At 35.2% G+C, this 19885-nt stretch overlaps 1 protein-coding gene across 1 annotated transcript in view; it reads right to left on the reverse strand.

Moving 5' to 3' along the window:
• Positions 1-7564: 7564 nt before the first annotated feature.
• LOC128547582 (guanylate-binding protein 5-like) overlaps positions 7565-19885 on the reverse strand; it is a 58368-nt gene continuing 46047 nt past the window's right edge. Inside the window, exons 14-18 of the mRNA XM_053520590.1 lie at positions 17913-18125; positions 11230-11326; positions 10851-10958; positions 8670-8768; positions 7565-8089 (exon numbers count right to left, since the gene is read on the reverse strand). Of these exons, the coding sequence (XP_053376565.1) occupies positions 7908-8089; positions 8670-8768; positions 10851-10958; positions 11230-11326; positions 17913-18125 (699 nt within the window). The 3' untranslated portion in view covers positions 7565-7907. The remainder of the gene's footprint in view (positions 8090-8669; positions 8769-10850; positions 10959-11229; positions 11327-17912; positions 18126-19885) is intronic.

Here is a 19885-nt window from a genome sequence, read left to right on the forward strand (position 1 = left end):
CAACCTTCCGTGAGCCAGCTTGATGGCTTCCTCACATGGGGTATTCTACGCTTTAAGCGAAATTCGAACCCAACGAACCCGTATCGGTGAGGGGTAAGTGATTTGAATTTAGTGACCTTAACTACTCGACTACGGAGGTCCTTATTGCTACTTTAAAATCTGATCTTTTTTTTAAAAGAGCAATATAGTTCATAGTACTTAATATTTTAAAATAAACATGTACACATGTACAAATATAATATAAATATTTGAGCCTAGACAAAAGTTTTGGTAGTTATGGTACTATTTACAATTCATTATTATCCGAAAATAATGATACTATATTATATTCCAAGCAATCGATTTCTTCGATTTTTATCTACTGCATATTGTAATGGAATTGTTGGAATCATATAAAAGGAAATCAGACTTGTCTGGAATAAAGAAAATAAAAAAATCTCATCCGTTCCATTAATAACGGCAACAGGTTATTTGGAGCCTTGAATAATAACCCCTATAAGTTATGTGCAAATGTAAAATCTATTGTTTCTTTAAGCGAAAAATACGTCATAGAGAGCAGTATTTACTCCATGTTTCAAAATGATATTACGTACCAATATACAAATATTTTATCAAATTGAATATTTGATGAAAGCAATTGAGTTGTTAAAGTGTCGTTAGTGTTTTTCGCTGTTCAGTATTTACCAAATATAACGCGACCAGGTTATTTTCCGAACACTAGATTTTCTTCCATTATTATCTCGTACATGTTTGAAATGGTATTGTTTGAAGCCTTTCCTACATGAAATAATGCTTGACAATTACATTCATGTTTCTGGCGACAAAGGAACACTTTAGTAAACGCAACAAGTCATCTTTGCGAACAAAGTTATAACACCAGTTACTTGCATATAGTTACGTTTGCACCATTGCTACATATAATAGAAAAAATCGCTCATCAGCAAAAAGTGTTTGCTCAATCATTTGAATATATCATCGGTTATCTCTTCATCAATGTATTTATAAAACCTTTACGCTCTTAGAATTTATTAAAGTGTTAAAAAATACTTTCCATTTTTAAAACCTATCAAAATTACCTATAAAATTTCCTCTATTATTATATCATTAGTTTGGAAAGGATATTGTTGTAGGCAGATTATTCATATTAAAGAAAGCAAATGAAGTGTCACGCCCTTTTCATAAGTAACGGCAACAGGTTATCTTGAATCAAGACAGAAAACAGCCACAGCTATTTCATTAATAACGGCAAAAAGTTATCTTGGTCCACGAAGTTATGACGTCTGTAAGTCATTTGAAACTGTAAAAGCTATTGTTCTTATAAGAAAAGTACTTCATAAGAAAAGTTATTTACTATTTAAAATTTTAACATGATATATTATACCGATCTATAAATATTTTATGTGAATTGTTTCAGTGTCATAAATGCATTTCACAATTCCATATTCAACCAAAATAACGTGACAAAGTTATTTTCCCGACTTTTCTTAATTATTATCTCACATACTTTTTTGAAATAGTAATGTTTTAAAGACATATCTTCGATTATTTTCTTATTCATTTTTGATGGGATATTATTAGACTATTTTTATAACTGTTTTTGTTATAATGTATATATTTTCTCATATTAAAGACAACAAATGAAGAGTCACTTCCATTTCATAAGTAACGGCAACAGGTTATTTAACACTCGAGTTTATAACTTCTGTATGTTACTTGCCACTGTGAAGTATTTTATTTTTAAAACCAAGAAGAATATAGTTCTTTAAAATGGCCTTCTCCATATATTAAGAATATATCGTATACTAATATTCAATTAATTTATAAATATTTGAAAGAACCTTTCGAGCTACAAAATTATCACATAGCTTTTTGTACAAAAGATACCAAAAACTTACAAGAAACGCGATGTACAAGCACACAAAAAATGCGTCAAAATGGCTGATTCGACATAGCCGAGGTACGTCTTCGTTATAAGTTTGCATGTTTGTTATAATGTATGTAAACAATGGTAAACAATTCATTTATATCAAAGGCCAAAAATGAACAGTCAAAGCCATTTCATTAATAACGACAACAGGTTATCTTAGCCCATGAAGTCATAACGTCTATAAGTTACTTATCTCTGTCAAATCAGTTGTTTATTTACGAGAAAAATACTTCATAGAAGGACATATTTTCTCAATATTTTTTCATGATATTTTGTGTATCAGTATGCTATTTACTAATCAATATTTCATAAAATCTTTAGAGCTTGAAAATTATTATAACTCCGACATAGTTTACGCACAAAATGCACCAAAAACTGTCTAGAGCACAAAACCACGTCAAAATTGCTGGATTGACGCAGTTGAGGTACGTCCCCATTAAATGGGTATAATGTTTATTAATTATAATGTATATAAGTAATGTATAGTCAAGACAGCAAATGAACAGTCACAGCCATTTCATTAATAACGACAACAGGTTATCTTGCCCCACCAAGTTATAACGCCTATAAGTTACTTAGAAAATGTTACAGCGTGCTTAATGCTTTTCACTCTTCCATAATCACCAAAAAATAACGTGACCAAGTTATTTTCCTAAAACTCTACTTTCTTCATTTATTATCTCACATCTATATTTGAAATGGTATTGTTTTAGAAACATATCTTCAATTATTATCAGATTCATATCTGATGGGGACTTGTTGAAATATTTGTATGATTTTCTTTGCAATAATGTTTCATATTAACGACAGCAAATGAGGAGTCGCTTCCATTTCATAAGTAACGACAAGAGGTTATTTTGACCCTCGAATTTATAATTTCTATACGTTACTTGCCACTGTGAAGTAATTTATTGTTTAAAAACAAGACGAAAATAGTTCGTAAAAAGTGTTTACTCAAGTTTCTAATATGATATTGTATACCAATACGTTTTTGATAAAAACCTTTAAATTTCAAAATTATCATCACATTAGACATAGTTTCTTTTGCACAAAAGGCACCAAAAACTAACAAGAAACGTGAGGTACAAGCACAAATAAAAACGCGTCAAAATTGCTGACGCGCCCTATGTACGTCTTTGTTCAATGCTTGTATATTTGTTATAATGTATGTAAACAATTGATATCAGAAGCCAAAAAACGTTGGTCTACAGGTGGCGGGGTCGCGGGTTCGTTCCAGGCAGGGCGTATGTTCTTCGTGACGATTTGATAGAAGACATTGTGTCTGAAATCATTCGTCCTCCACCTCAGATAATTCCTGTGGAGAAGTTGGCAGTTACTTGCGGATAACAGGTTTGTACTGGTACAGAATCCAGGAACACTTGTTAGGTTAACTGCCCGCCGTTACATGACTGAAATACTGTGGAAAAGCGTTGAACCCAAAACAAACAAACAAAAAATATAAGAACAGTCAAAGCCATTTCTTTAATAACGGCAACAGTATCTTAGCCCATGTAGTCATAACGTCTATAAGTTACTCGCCACTGTAAAATCTGTTGTTTTTTATGACCAAAAAAAAACTTCATTGAAAAAGTATCTACTCACTAACATAATGTTTCTAACCAATCTACAAATAATTTATTTTTAATAAACCTGTTCTTGCATTTAAAAGTTGTTACATTTTCACCAAAACTAACGTGACTTCACTGAATTTCTTCAAGGATGATCTCATACACATTTGAACTGTTATGGTTTTAAAAACATATCTTCGATTATTATCTCATTCATTTCAAAGGCAAAAAATGAACTGCCACATACAAAGCTATTATTTCATACATATTTGAAATGGTACTGTTTAAAAACATCCTTCAATTATTATCTCATTCATTTTCGGAAGAAGTATTGTTATATTATGTATTGATATGTTATAATGAATGCAAATTATTCATATTAAAGACAGCAAATGAAGAGCCACATCCATGTCATAAGTAACGGCAACAGGTTATCAGGACCGTCGATTTTATAACTTCTACATGTTCTATACGTTACTTGTTCTGTCAAGTTTGTTATTGCTAAAAACAAGAACAAAATGGTACACAAAAATTTTATATTCAATATTTTTTACATGATATCGTAGCTTCGAGTGTGGGAGGTAATGGGTTAGATCCCCGGGCGCGTCATACCAAAAGACGAAAAACTGGTACTAGTAGCTTCCTGGCTTGGCGCTCAACATTAAGGAGATAGTGCTAGGACTTGTCAGCCCGGTATGAGTATAATGTGACTGGGGTACGACGTGATATTCCAGTGAGGCAGCACTATAAAGCTGGGCATTGTACCCACTGATACAAGTAGACGCCATCGTTAATATTATTGAAAAAATGTTGGACACACACATTAAAATTTATTATCACACTATACATAATCTTAGCGCGATAATATATGCATGATAAATGCGTCAAGATGACGGAATCCGTATAGCCGAGGTACGTCTACGTTCCGTGCTTGTATGTTTGTTCTAACGTATGTAAATTATTTATACAGCAAATGAACAGCCACAGTCATTTCAATAATAACGGCAACAGGTTATCTTGGCCCACGAAGTTATAACGCCTATAAGTTACTTGCGCTGTAAAATTTGTTGTTTTTTAGAGGAAGTTACTTTATAAGAAAAAACGTATTTACTCAGTATTTCAACATTACATATTATGTCAATATTCAAGTAATTTTAGTTGATAAAGCTTATTGAACTTAGAAATTGTTACAGTATCCTTAATGGTTTTTACTCTTCCATATCAAAAATAACGTCATCAAGTTATTCCCCCAACACTCGACATTTCTTCATGTATAAACTCACATAAATATATTAAAAGGTATTGTTTTAAGAACATTTTCGGTTATTATCTCATTCATTTCTAAAAGGGTATTGTTAAATTATCCATATGATTGTTTTTTGTTATAATATATTGAAATTATTCTTATAAAAGAAAGCAAATGAAAAGTCTCATCCATTTCATAAGTAACAACAACAGGTTATTTTGAACGCCGAATTTATAACTTCAATACGTTACATGCACCTTAACAACAAGAGGAAAATAGTTCAGGAAAACTGTGTTTACCCAATACTTTAACATGATACCGTGTGGAGTATTTTAACTTAGAACTCATTGAAACATCCAGCCTCATTTAGAGCATACTGCAGAAAAAAGTTCCTAGATAAATGCGTTGGATCAATAATTGAAAATGTCATCATGTACCTATCTATGATTATTATTATTTTATTGGTTGGATTTAACGTCGCACCGACAAATAATAGGTCATATGGCGACTTTCCAGCTTTAATGGTGGAGGAAGACCCCAGGTGCCCCTCCGAGCATTATTTCATCACGAGCGGGCACCTGGGTAGAACCACCGACCTTCCGTAAGCCAGCTGTATGGCTTCCTCACATGAAGAATTCAAAGCCCCGAGTGAGGCTCGAACCCACATCGATGAGGGGCAAGTGATTTGAAGTCCGCGACCTTAACCACCCGGCAACGGAGGCCCCCAATTTTTTATTTATATTTGATAATAATTTTATTTATATTTGATAAGACCTCTATGAGCTTAGGTGTTATTCAAGTGTCATAAAATGTTTTCTAAACTCAACCGCTGACCAGGTTACTTTTCTTACAATCGATCTTTTTCGATTAATATCTCGTTTATTTCTGAAATGAAATTGTTCAAATACTATCGAAATTATAACCCGCATACGTTACTTGCCGCTGTAAACTCTTTTTTTTAAAAAAGCGTATCTGAAAATTGCACGTTTGCTTGAGGCCGTCAGTATATAAACTGCTTTCATAGTTCCGCTCGATTTTAATGAAATTTTCCTATGTTATCATTGCCTATATATGTTTTTCTGAATATGTGAGAAATGTCAACAATGTTCTACCACGTTGTCCGAAAGCTATTGAGTGTAAAATGAGCGTTAGATAAATATATCTATGTGGTCCTGCGTGGCATATTTGCTTCCAGATATTGGTAGTGGAGGAGACCCCGTGTGCACCCCCGTGCATCATTTTTTGCACGAGCTGGCACCTGGATAGAAACACCGACCTTCTACAAGCCAGCTGGATAGCTTCCTCACATTGAAGAGTTCCGTACCAAGCGAGGTTTCAATCCAACTGCGACAATTGGCAAGTGAATTGAAGTCAGAGACTTAAACCATCAGCCATAGACCCCTCAAACGCTTCGCTAAAGTTGGATCATTTTATGTCGCGACTACAATATATCGCTTAACTGCAAATTAAAAGTTAACGTTAAACAGTTTTGTCACCGACGGTACTGCAATTTTATTCCAAGAGATAGTGATTTGAAACACCTATAAACGGATGTCATGTTTAAATAACGGCATTCTACTTATACATCTTACATATTTTTACTTTCCTCTTTTATAGAATTACAACAGCTAACTTTTCTCTGTATAATAATAATAATAATGAATATTCTGCTTCCGTGTCGGGATATATCAAATGCTACATTTATCAAACCTATTACGATGAGATGTTTAGTTCCCGCATCCTAATTATCAACAGCAAATCAAGTGCAAAACGCTTATCTCACACTAGCAATATTTTAACATAGCACCGTGCAGTAAATACGGGAACTTTGGACAGCGACATCTGCTTCGTTGTTTTCTTGGATTACCTAACGAAAGGTGACTGATATTTCTTTTTAACTAACACAACCATTTTATTCATACTAAGGAACGTCTGCATTATATCAACAGACGTTTCTGTAACGGCAGATTCCGCAAGGTAAATGCGATTCCGCACGCCTCGGTCAATATGCAAATTAGGTACATTTGTATACACGTGTCATAAAAAAGTGAAATAACTTCTTCGGCACAGTTTTTGGTATGGATTTGGTGTGACCATCACATAGAATATACATTTTTATATCGCTCTGCTTTTAACTCATACATTTTGCGGCCTTGATTACTCTTGGCAAACGAATTTTGTAAAATGTTTTCTCACGAATAATGTTTTTTTCCTATAAACATACCATACCTGTAAATTATCGGTAGTAATAAATAAATAAATTGTCCTTGAATTAGTTTGTTTGAAAATGAAAGATAACGCTCAACTTTTTTGCTTGAATGATTATTCATAGATCTTCAAGTAAACTATATTTTTATGTCCCCGAAGGTAGGCATATTAGTTTTCAATTGTCGTCACAACGTTAACTTTTTGCATGAAGGCAACGTTAACTTTTTGCATGAAGGCACTTTACTCGCGAACCACTGCACCCAGGACCTTCAGACTTCACATGCTGATGGGGTCACCAGGTCAAAGGTCAAGGCGCTGCGTGGGCATTTTTCACCATTAGTCACTGTGACAGCTCTTGTTGGGAAAGACATCCGAATCTATGCATACTTTGTTCAGAGAACTAAATAGTCCTAGAAGAGTTATCTGTCACTGGCTTCACTTTTCCAAGTAGGACCAAAATTTTCGGATTAAAATTGCCTTTCAGCAGGAAATATGAAGTATGAAAGTTAATTATTTATTTATTTGGGTTTTACGGCGCACCAACAGTATAGGTTATATGGCGCCAAACAGGACTCCATATAACCTATACTGAGTTGGTGCGCCGTAAAACCTAAATAAATAAATAAATTAACTTTCATACTTCATTTTTCCTGCTGAAAGTTAAACCATTATAAAATTGAGGTACTCCGGTATAAAGTTTTCAACAGAAAGGAATATCAGATGCAATTTGAATTTAATACTTTAATATTACGGACAAGAAGTGTGACGGGCGGACAGACGGACAAGATGGCGACTATATGCTCCCCCCACCCCCACTTCTGGGAGCATAAAAATTGGTGATACACATTGACGAAATGGGTACTCGAACGGTTTTTCAAAATTGACAGTTGTTAGCATCTTACATTTTGTGCATGTATAATAATTCTTAAATTAAATAATCATGTATTTTACAGTGAGTTTAGGATATGCTGCATCTGTTCCTTTTCATGGCTTTTCTCATCGTTTCTGTTTGATCAGCATAGAACTTCTCCATTTTGTCTCGTTCTTCTTTCAAACGTTTTTCCTGTTCCTGTTTATGCCTTCGATGCTCTTTCTCATATCTTTTTTGGAGTCGATCTTCTATATCTTGTTCAATAGCATCTAAGTAAGAAAATAGATGGATACATTTGTCTTACAATGGTTTTAGAAGCTTACCTTAAATCTGCTGTTTCATTTTTTTTAGCAAGAACAGACAACAAGCACAAATTATGATATCATACTGAAAGTAACAAACACACATCTCTCTCTCTCTCTCTCTCACACACACGCACGCACGCACGCACGCACGCACGCACGCACGCACGCGCACACACACACACACTGACACTTGGCTGACCAGTTAATGCTGAGTGCAAAGCGAGGAAACTACCAGTACAATTTTTTACGTCTTTGGAATGACGCGGCCAGGGAACGAACCCTCGACATCCAGCACTCGAAGCGGGCGCTCTACTTCTAGGCTACCGAGGGGGTTCCTCTTTTCTTTACTTCTATACCTTTCAGCAAAAGAAAACAAGAAAAAAACAGAAACACCACTAGTGGATTTACGTGTGGACATAGATAAGAATTACAGTGATAGAGTAACCTCTCTTTTGGTCAGATATTTTCTATACTTGTGTCCAGATTTAATTCTTTGGAAAAGAAAAGTATTCAAGCGAACCAAAGCTCTATCCAAGTTACTTACGCAAGTCTTGGTATTGATTGTATTCAAATGTCTGCATGAAGTTTTTCTTTTCTTTCTCAAATTCCAAGTATTTCTGTCGTAATGTTCGTTCCATTTCGGCTGGAAATAAACAAGCGCCGATTTACGAAACAAGCAGTTGTTACATGTATTAAAACAATTAAGAGAGGATAATAAAAAAAATCGTATCCTTTAAAATTGAATATGTTTTGTTTAATTTACAACTACTGAACCACAGTTTCGGTGAACTTGTTAAAAATGTTCATTTCCAGCAATATTTTCACAGATTGTATATACCACTGGTCATTTACGTAGTACTATTTGTACATGTATTTTGAGAGAAAAATTTTGCCTAAAATATGTGAGCCGCTTTTAAATTAAATATATGTTTTGAAATTCTTTCAGTGTTATACATATACATATATCAACTTATATTAACTTATATCGTGTTAGGCAATTTCATCAGTTTAACGAATATTTGCTTTGTTTGATTTATAGTCCGGCAGAAGTTAGAATCTTATTATGTATTGTACCAACTATCACAACAGTCTTACAAGTATCTCCGTAGTTGGACTTGGTGTAGTGATAGTTTTGGTCCTGTGGTATCCTGAGGTTTATACAGTTTTCATTCATGCCAGAGTTCTATTTAAGCCGATGCTAGGGGTCTAAGTGTTGATGAACATTCCATTATCTTTCATAAACAGACTCAATAAAGCCGACTTTGCTATACGTTTGCTAGGTTGCATTTTATGCTTCCAAAGACTCTTCGTGTAGATTTTATTATCTATCACAACACCAGGCAATAAGTGCCGCGTAGCAGCCGTAAAACGTCTCATTGTATTTATGTGGACTTGGGTGTTATATATTTCTATTCAATTTTATGTATATTTGAGTTTCGATTGAGACGGTGCTCGGGTGTGATGGGTGTTACTCATTTTATTACCTCTCACGCATTCTATCCATATAAAGGATTCCTTTATTATCCGCGCTGTAGGCGCGGATTTTTTGTGATGGCATTTTGTGAGTGCAATGTATGTCGTAAATCACGCCTTTATCCTTTCGATTTGCAAAATTTCAAATTTTTATTTTTCAATGTCTGAATTGGCCTATAATAAAGGCATTGGATTAAAAAACACAAACGAGAAAAATAAGTTTCATAAGAAGAAAAGAAGCAGGAAAGAAATCAAAGAGCAGAAGAAAATTTGTCGGACATCACGTGGAAAATCTCTTTCCTTTTTAGTTTGATGAATGTGCCAGAAATGAATAGTTTTGATGAGCGTGTTTTTCCATGAAGTCTAAAACATTTGAATGTGCATCTCTCAAGCTCATACTGATGGTTTACCAGTATTATTTGAAATGTAAGCTTATCCGAATATTTTGTTCAGTGTGTTGTATTAATTACCGTTTGCGTAATAATATTGACAGAAGCTTCGCAAATGTTATGTGCTAATAACCAATCTGCGCGTTTTGTAAATCGCACAGCGCAAATAGCCTATTTGCAACTAGCTCAACGATTGGTAAATAATGGTATTGATAACATCTTAGCTAAGTTTGAAACTCAGTCATTTCGGATGAACAACTACGTCACAAGACTGAATTTAAGAACAACCTTGTGTGTACACACAATACATTTCAGTCAATATACCGAAACTTAGAATAATTTATCAAGGTCAATTTCGCATATGGGTTATGATCAGTCATAAAGTAGCCACTAAATACAAATATCCTGCTCACACTACAAAAACAAGGATGAATATCCAACAGGGAAAGCCACGTTCTAAAAAGGCAGCCTCCCCAAAGGTAATCCAAGCACTCGAACGCCCACACGACCAACACACAAACATAAAGCAAATACACAAGGACAAAACAAACAAATAAAGGAACACAAAGGCAACATTCTCCAACATTCATGAAACCACATCAGACTGTCTGTTTCCTAGGGTATACAACAAAGACACCAAAAATCGTTATTTTAGCTCCTGTTCTACACTGCTTCGTTTGGCGCCGAGTTTCCTTTTGCAGCATCTTGCAGCAACTTTCGTACTTGTATATCTTGTTAGGCCTCGAAACTGTATGAAACATGTCTTTTAAATAGTATTAAAAAGATTCTGTCTGCACAGGACAGCATGATCATGCGTATAGTATTTGTAAAGCAGCTTGCCTAAATTCGCGTATTCAATTTACCTCTACGTCTACTTTCTTCTTCGATCAAGTATCTGTGATTCTCTTTCTCCACACGCAGTTGATCGAGTTGAATTGTAAGCTTTTTATCCATTTCCTTGCGCATTTGATCTTAAAAAAGGGTTTATGACATATATTACTCCTTTAGAGAATGTCGTTTGATTTTGTTTTTAGATTGTGAGAGTTTATGCAGTAATAATAAATGAAACAAACTTTATTTTTTATCAAACTATTATAATTATACAATATGTGCCTCAAGACAATCTATCATTATTTTGAGCTCTCAATTTATACATTTGCAGTGTTTTAATCTGCAAGTAAAAACGACAAGTATGCTCTCATTTAACCTGGTTTGACTGTTCGGTTATAGATAATGTCTTACCTATTTTTCTTCTCTGTGTCAATTCCGTGTCAGTCTGATAAATTTCCATCATGACGTGTTTTTTCTTCTCTTTGAAGCGTTTAACTGCTTCCATCAGCTGCAACAGTTTTGAAAATGTTATAGAATGTCATATAAATTTCGTATTATGAAACGTAAACAAAACCATAGATAAATTTCTACCATAGCCGAACTATTTTTGACTATATTCATAGACATAATTCAGACAACTTGGGGTTCTAATAATACCCTTCTCTCCATGAAATGAATAATATTACATAATGTAAATGAGAAAGAGTCTTTTGCGGTTATCCGAAATTAAGAACAAGATGCCCACGGACAACATGTCGGGCCCGCCAGCTGTCATAAGGACTATGAGTTGCACACGACATTCTAAGTCCACACAAAAATCCTTACCAGTATAGATAGGTCATAATACACTTCACAATTGGATGTAACATGCATGTAGTACTACAGAAAAGTGGTCTTTGGTTTTTCCTACGTCCAGTAATAAAAAAGTTACAATATAAGCTATTTATAGTAACAACAAAGGGAAGTAATTCTAGGTTCTTGCGCATGACACTCCGTCTCATGATGGTGAACAATTGTGCCAAGTTACATCAAAATCCCTCTATGCATGAAAAAAGAAATGCTCCGGACAAAGTCATTCTTGTATCTGACCTTTGACCTCTAAGTGTGACCTTGGCCTTAGACCTAGGGGCCTGGTTCTTGCGAATCCGTCTTATAATGGTAAATTTGCATGCAAAATTACATCTAAATCCCACCATGCATTAAGAAAAATGCTCCGGACAAACTTCAATTTGACCTTTGACCTCCGACTGTAACCTTGACCTTTAAGATAGGGACATGGGGTTTGCACTTGACACTCCTTCTCATTAAGGTTAACATTCTTGCCAAAAATAAACAAGATTGGTTCATGCATGTTAAAGTTATGATCCAGACAAAATCGGACGGACGGACGCACGCACGCACGCACATACACCGAAACGCCAAAAGTGGCGACTTAGTCGAGCTCACCGCAAGCGGGCTCAACAAAAATGTTCTGTGAAAAGTCAAAGACTTGCATAACTTTGATCTGCTGAATTTCATAAGTTAAAGAAATATATCTTCTGACATGTAATCTTACCGAAACTAACAAGTATATATATTCAACTTCATACATCATATATCATATATTCAGCAAATCATATGAAACTGACATCGCAAATGGCGTCAAAATGTCAGACTCATTTTGAGCCCTACCGCACCGTTGTATCATGCTACAAAATCTCGTGCAAATAATTTTCCTAAACTTAATGCATTACTTGCTTTTTAAACACGCCCGTTTAGCTCAACGGGGAGAGCGAGATTTGAATATCACGGGGTCGTAAGTCCGAACCCCGGGTGAGGCGTGTATTCTCAGTTACGATTTGATTAAATGACATTCTGTTTGAATTCATTTAATGCGCTATCTCTTATTCATGCGGAAGTTTTCTGTAAATTGCAGAAAACAGATAAGTACCGGTGAAAAATACAGAAACATCGGTTTGGTTAACTGCCCATCGTTACGCAACTGAAATGACGTTGAAAAACGGCGCTAAACCAAAACACGTACTTCTGAACTATTTCTTTATACTTAATACAGACAGGGCTATTACCATAGTATGTATTCAAGAAAGCCTATTTCCGGAATAAACAATGCAGTATAAATAGAGAATATTAGGTTACTGTCTTATAAATTTAAATTTATTAAGTGAGTCGGAGAAAATATAAAAGTCGAGGCTCTGCCGAGACTTATATTTTTTCGTAGACGAACTTAATAAATTTAAATTTATAAGACAGTAACCTAATGTTCTATTTATCCTACCTTCTGATCTAAAATCATTCTTTAATTAAAATTCAAAATTTACCACCAACTAGATCTGAGTCTGTCTTGCACAGAAATTAATACGCCCCACCATTACACAAACAGGTATTTAAAATAAAAATATTATAAAATTAGAGCCGAAAAACAAAGGCTAACCTTGTTCTGCTTTGTGTCTGACTTCTCTGTTCTGCTGAACATTATTAAAGAATAATTTTAATTTGCTGCCAAGTGAAGTTTTGTCCGAAGTTCAGTTGAATGTCGGATTGCCCATCCTCACCAAGCAAACGATTGACGTGACTTATATATACGCCATATCGCCGCTTGACAAAACGAATAGGCAAACCGTTTCCTCGATGATTTTATTTAATAACACTCCATTACAGATGCAATATATTCCTAGATTGACGAGTAGAAAGCTAAAATTCTGAACAAACGCTATACATGAGTCACTTTCCCTTTCTCCGAGCGTTTCCGTTATAAAAACTTTTTGTAGTAATTGCAAGTACGGTATGCATACACTATACATTTGTGATGGTCTCACATACCTAATAAAAGCGCGTTTAGGAAAATCATTGCATAAATATGTCTTTTAGCAGTTATTCTCAAAAACAAGATGGCGTCGTTTTAAAAAAAAATCCAAAAAGTAGTCCGCCAAGCTTTATTTAGTCACTGACCAGATAAAGCAAAATTTATCTGACCCCTTGATTTTTGCCTTTATTTTGCATGAAGGTAGGATAAAGTATCATATCACGTCACATTCAACACGTTGTCTCATGCCCGCCCGCTTAGCTCAATAGGGTGAGCACAGATCTACGGATCGCTGGGTCGTGAGTTCATTTCTTGGGCGAGGAACATGTTCTCCTTGGCGATTTGATAAAAGACAGTGTGTCTGAAATCATTCGTCCTCCATCTCTGAAACATGTGGGGAAGTTTGCAATCACTTGAGGAGAACAAACTTGTACTGGTGCAGACTCAAGGAACTCTGGTTAGATTAACTGCCTGCTGTTACACAATTCAGAAACGGCGTGAAACCGAAAACAAGCAAGCAAGCATAATCTGTTTCCTGTTAATATCTCTTTAATTGTACTTGGGTAAAAAGTGTACTTTGGTGATAAAAACAAGTCTTTTGATTCGTATAGAAATTCACTTCTCGAGAGCAGAATGCATCACTGCAGATCGAGGTACTGCTTTAACGACCCTTTTATTAATACATATGTATACTTGTTTCTAGTGTTATATCAGCAAAACTTTACTATAATTTTGGACACATAAGACTAAAAACTCGTTTGAAACGGTGAACGTTTTAACGCATGAAACTTCAAGACTCAATCATTATGTCATTCTGATGTCATATTTGACGCCACAGTTAAAGCAAGTAGTCCCATAATTACATATTTTAGTTGAATACGTTAATTGCATTATTGAAATACCAGGCTGTACTGCAGACAACAAATTTGTAGGTATATAATAAATAGCATTTTATCATCCAAACCCTCCGCAGAAAGCTTACAGCAAGACTTCTACTGTTAAGAAAAATGGGAAAAGAATGGTCAATGGAATTTAATCCCGATAAATGCGAAGTTCTAAGCGTGCACCGTAAAAGAAATTCTATCATATACGAGGGATGTTCGAAATGAATTGCTTATTTCTATCTGGAGACTACAAATTTCAAGTTAGCCCAAAAGGGCTCATTTCATGCCCTCGAAGTACTCCCCGTGGCTAGAAATGCAAAGTTTCAGCCGATGTATCCACTTCTTGAAGGTTTCACGGTACGCTGATTTGGGCACAGTAATAAGGTACTGATGAATGGCAGATCCAAGTGCCTGTCGGGACTGGTATTTCCGCCCAGCAAGGAATGATTTCAATTTCGGAAACAAAAAGAAATCACATGGGGCAAGGTCTAGGGAATACGGCGGTGAGGCAAAACAGTTACTTTTTCTTTCTTCAAAACGCCGTAACTATTGCGGAGGTATGAGCGGGGGCATTGTCATGTAGAAGACGGACATGTTTAAAACCAGTGGCAGGGCGTCGTTTCTGATAATACTTTTTCAGTTTCTTCAGCACTACGTCTTTGTAGTACTTTCCGGTGATGCTTTTGCCCTTTTTCACCGGCACTTTTATTGCGACTCCTTCGCCAGAGAAGAAGATTGCATACAAAACCTTCTTTGCACTCAAAGAACGTTTGGCAATTATTGGGCGTTTGCTGTGTTTAGTGGCCCAGGTCTTATTGCTAACCTTTCTGACGGGCTCAAAATAATGGACCCAGGTTTCATCACCTGTGACGACATTGGCAAACTGCTTTTTGTCATATTTTGGAAACATTCGAAGCAGCTTTTTGGCCACTTTAACCCGTTGCCTCTTTTGCTCATCAGACAACAGATGTGGCACCCATCTAGCAGAAATCTTTCTGACTTTCAAATGATTCTTCAAAATAAGGTGAACCGTTGATAGTGATATGCCTACCTTTCGTGCAATATCATGAACTGTAAATCTGGCATCTCCTTCAATGATTTCCTTTATTTTGGAAACGATTTCTTTACTAGATGCAGATTTTGGCCTACCTGATTTCGGTGCATTTTTGATGGACTCTACACCAGACTCAAACTTCTTTTTCCACCACCGAACTGTGTCATAAGACACACAAGAAGGTCCATAAGCAGTAGAAAGTTCAGTCATCAGCTGCTTCAAATAACAACCAAGTTTTGAGCGAGCGTTGATGTAAGCCCGTATTTCATCTTTCTTGTCGACGCTTCTACCAACCATTTTTACTACAGTGGTCAATGATTGCGTGTATTCAAATGGCAAATTTTATGTCTTACACTTAGTCTAACATGTACATTTATACACCGTTGTGTAGGTATTGAATAACCCTATACAGGTAGGTATTGGTTTTTATCGTGCCCAACGTGGATATCGAGCTAGATGACAATAAGCAATTCATATCGAACACTCCTCGTATCCTTACACTCTACATAATGTCCAACTTCAGTACAATCATCATGCAAAATATTTTGGTGTTACCTTAAGTAATGGTCAAATCATATAAATAACATAATATCCAAGGCCAGTAATACTCTCCGCTTCATCAAAAGGAATGTAAAAACTACTAACAGAGAGGTTAAAGAAACGGTCTATAGAAACTATGTCCGCCCCAGATCGAGTATTGTTTCACAGTCCGGCACCCCTGTCAAATCTCACTTATAAAGTAGAAAGGGTACAAAGCCCGCTATGTTTTTAATGATTACCAGTATACCAGTAGCGTTTCAGATATGTTAACAGAATTTAATTTGAAGATCATAGAACAAAGAAGAAATTATTCCTTACTGATTATGTTCTATTAGATAAGAAATGAATTAGTGGCTGTGGACCATCATCATCTCACACAGGCACGAAATTTAAACTACTTAATTCCCCAGTCCAAAACATTGTACCATGCGAATTCCTTTTTCCCCAGGACTATCAGGCTGTGTAACAGTTTACCAACAAATATCCAGTCCAGCCCCAGTTTGCAGACATTTGTCAGCGGGCTGGACTCGCACCCTCTCTAATACTATAATCTACTGTAACAGTTTTTAATTATTGCATACTTTAGGTCTTGTATCTTTTTAACTTTGCACGTAACATTTTTGAAAAAAAACACTGTTTCCTGAAAGCGCCTGCCAGTCATAATCGTTAGGCGATTGTTCGGAGTAGACAGTTGAAGTTGAAGGCGTTTCCTTTCATTCAGACACATCAAACACTGTTTTTGTCGTAAGGATTAGAAACCACTTAATCGAAGTGTTGTGTGTATTAATATACGAACTGACAACAGTTTCAATGTATGAAATAATTTGGACAACGGTGACATTGAAAAAACATCATCTAAATTTAATCGATATTAAAATGTTTTGTAGACGAATTCAAAAGTAATAGGAACTAATATGTTTTGAATATGCAAGTTTTAATGCTTATAAATCTCGTAGTTATTATTAACAGTTATTTTTACTAGCTTAGATTATCATTAACTAGGTTAATTTAATACTTATGCATTAATTTTCATCAAGTATCGGTTAGTTGCTCTGTACCACTGTTGGTACTAATCAGCCGTTCTCCCAATTGAAGATTGATCATATTTTAATTTATAATTTGCCATATTCCTGTTTCGGACCCACAGACAATTTCTTAAAATGGTACGTTATATAAATCGTTCCGCACGTTTGAAACAAAGTAGAATTTCATTAAACCGTATCTTTACAAAGCATTACTACATCCTAAGAGAAGTTATCTAATAAAAATATAGAGTCGTGTACTTGATACTTTGTTAGACCGGTTTAGAAATATTGGTCTTCCGAACAAATATCACAATGGCTTCTATAGGACAGTCGTACATCTGATGGCATTTTGGCATCATGAGAAAGTTGCACAATATATACTTTAAGGAAACTTTTCATAGTTATAGATTGTCCATTTCTCATTCATATGGCTAAATCAAATGTATAAATCCTTGTGTCTAATTCTTCAAAATTTTCTAAATATCAATTTAGCCCTTACTTTGCTGCTTATTATAGTCACTATTTTGACATATTGTTCATCAGTTCTATCAGTTGTCAAACGTAACTTCCATTTAATAAAAGTGAAGAACTACCTTAAAGATTTAGTGACTATTTGATAAATTAATGTAGTGCACTAGTAAAGTTACAGACATATGATCGCCAAGCGTAATACTTTTTCATTTGCTCAAATGCCTAGGTCATGAAAATGCACAAACAATTGCAGAGTCATTTTGCTGTAGCATAGCTGCTATTACGTTTCATAGGTAGTTTTATTAAAATGTACTAACCTCGTCATAATCATATTCTTTCATTATGCGAAAGAAAACATCTTCTATTACATGAAGGCCCGACTTGAAATTCTTGTATCCGCCTTCTGTTTTGTACATGTTTTCACTGTCCATATATATGCTGTACAGGGAGGACAGTTTGTCAAAACATATGTCCTGTATACATCTTTTATTATCTGACCTGACTTCAGTCCATATAGCTAGGACCTCCTCCTTAAATCAGAATGAAAACTTACATTGTACAAACTATTGTAAAACGCAAGTCTAATATAACTAGGAACTTCTAACGCTCTGTTGCTGTTTTGAAAATACCTTTAATACTATTAACAGCACATCTGATACGTTTGAACTGCCTGCCATAAGGCTAGAACCATGTGCAGTTAGTCCAGGGCCCGAAGCCTTGACCCCTCCATTAAAGGGCGAGTGCTCTGCCTACTGAGTTAACCAGCCGCCTGCCTGACACATATTCTTCCTTAACGCGACCACGTCCGTACCACGACATACACCTCAAAGAATTGGAAATTCGTTCTCAAATTCCGGCGATAAATAATATTTGAAGCGTCGTAAGTAAAATGTACAAAAAGATCCTTTGAAAGCATAGAACGCTTTGAACGCTTTCTAATAACATAACAGCAGACTCGGTTTGATTACGTCTGTTCCTGAGGGATAATGAAATGTGCAACATCCCTTGCACAAGCTTAGGAAAATCCTTTTATAACAAATCTGAATGTTCACAATGATCACAAAGGGCCAGAAAATATAACAAGACTATCTAAGCAAGTATGTCATGGTCCCATGTTGGGTGCCAAATATCACAGGATGAGCAAAACATTTACAGTCGCTTTCACGCCGAGCGGTCAAGTGACTGAGCAAAACGGCTGCCTGCACAAAGTTCTCCCATAACGTGACCAAGTTCGTTTATTGCAAAATTATCATTGTATTCATTTCAAAACATCTACCCATTTCTAAAAGTTTACAAGAATACACAGGAATGCTTTGTTCGCATTATACGAGCAAATATGTTTTACAAGGCTGCATAGGTGTATCTATCTAATTTACCAGACTACATTAATATCAATTTGTTTCTAATATAAGGCAGAATAATGAGTCTGTTTTGTTTTGTCATGCTTTTCCTGCCTGAATCTCAGGCCTGTGCTTGCAATATCAATACCTTTATATGTGTTTAAATAAGGTAACGATCGTAAAATGAATGAATGAAAATGGGCTATTACATTTTAATTTGTGTTATAACCAACACATTTTCTAAACTTGTGAGAATGTTCATAAATAATATTTACAGTTAACAATATGGCGTGTATTGTCAAATTATAGAAAAGATCTGTTTAGTATATATAAAAAATAACCAGTCGCTGCAAATGTTCGTATTTTTTCCAAATATCCTATGAGTTGTTTGACTTAATGATAAAGCAATTGCTGCTTTTTATGTTCGGTGAATATGAGGATTTATCAACCTGGAAAGAGTGAAACCAGCTTCTAGCTACACCATCTGTCAATATGACATTTTTCAGGTCGATAAATCTTCATATCGACCATTCTAGAAGGCAGTACTTGTAAAATATAGTATATACCATTTGAATGCAACATAAACATAACGTGAAATGTTTTCAATGTTATTTTTTATAATACTAGTTTTTTTTTGTAGCATTTTAGCACTAATGAGTGTGTAGAACTTCTCCTAGATTCTTCATTTCTTCATTAATCAATTTTGCTTGAAAAAAAGAGTTGTAATAATAACCATAAATACAAGAGCATCATTATAAAATACCAATAACAAAAATAAGTTTTATACACAAGAATGCAGATTTTATTTTTAAGGATGCCTTCAGTATTTTTTTAATTTAAAAAAGTTCGGCATATAATGTGACTAACATCCCACTACCATCCCGTAGAGCGGCGTTTTATATAAAAGTATGCATGGGTAGATAGAAGTATTCAGGCATGAGATCATATGC

The sequence above is a fragment of the Mercenaria mercenaria genome, chromosome 12 (assembly GCF_021730395.1).
Source record: "Mercenaria mercenaria strain notata chromosome 12, MADL_Memer_1, whole genome shotgun sequence".
Classification (NCBI taxonomy): domain Eukaryota; kingdom Metazoa; phylum Mollusca; class Bivalvia; order Venerida; family Veneridae; genus Mercenaria; species Mercenaria mercenaria.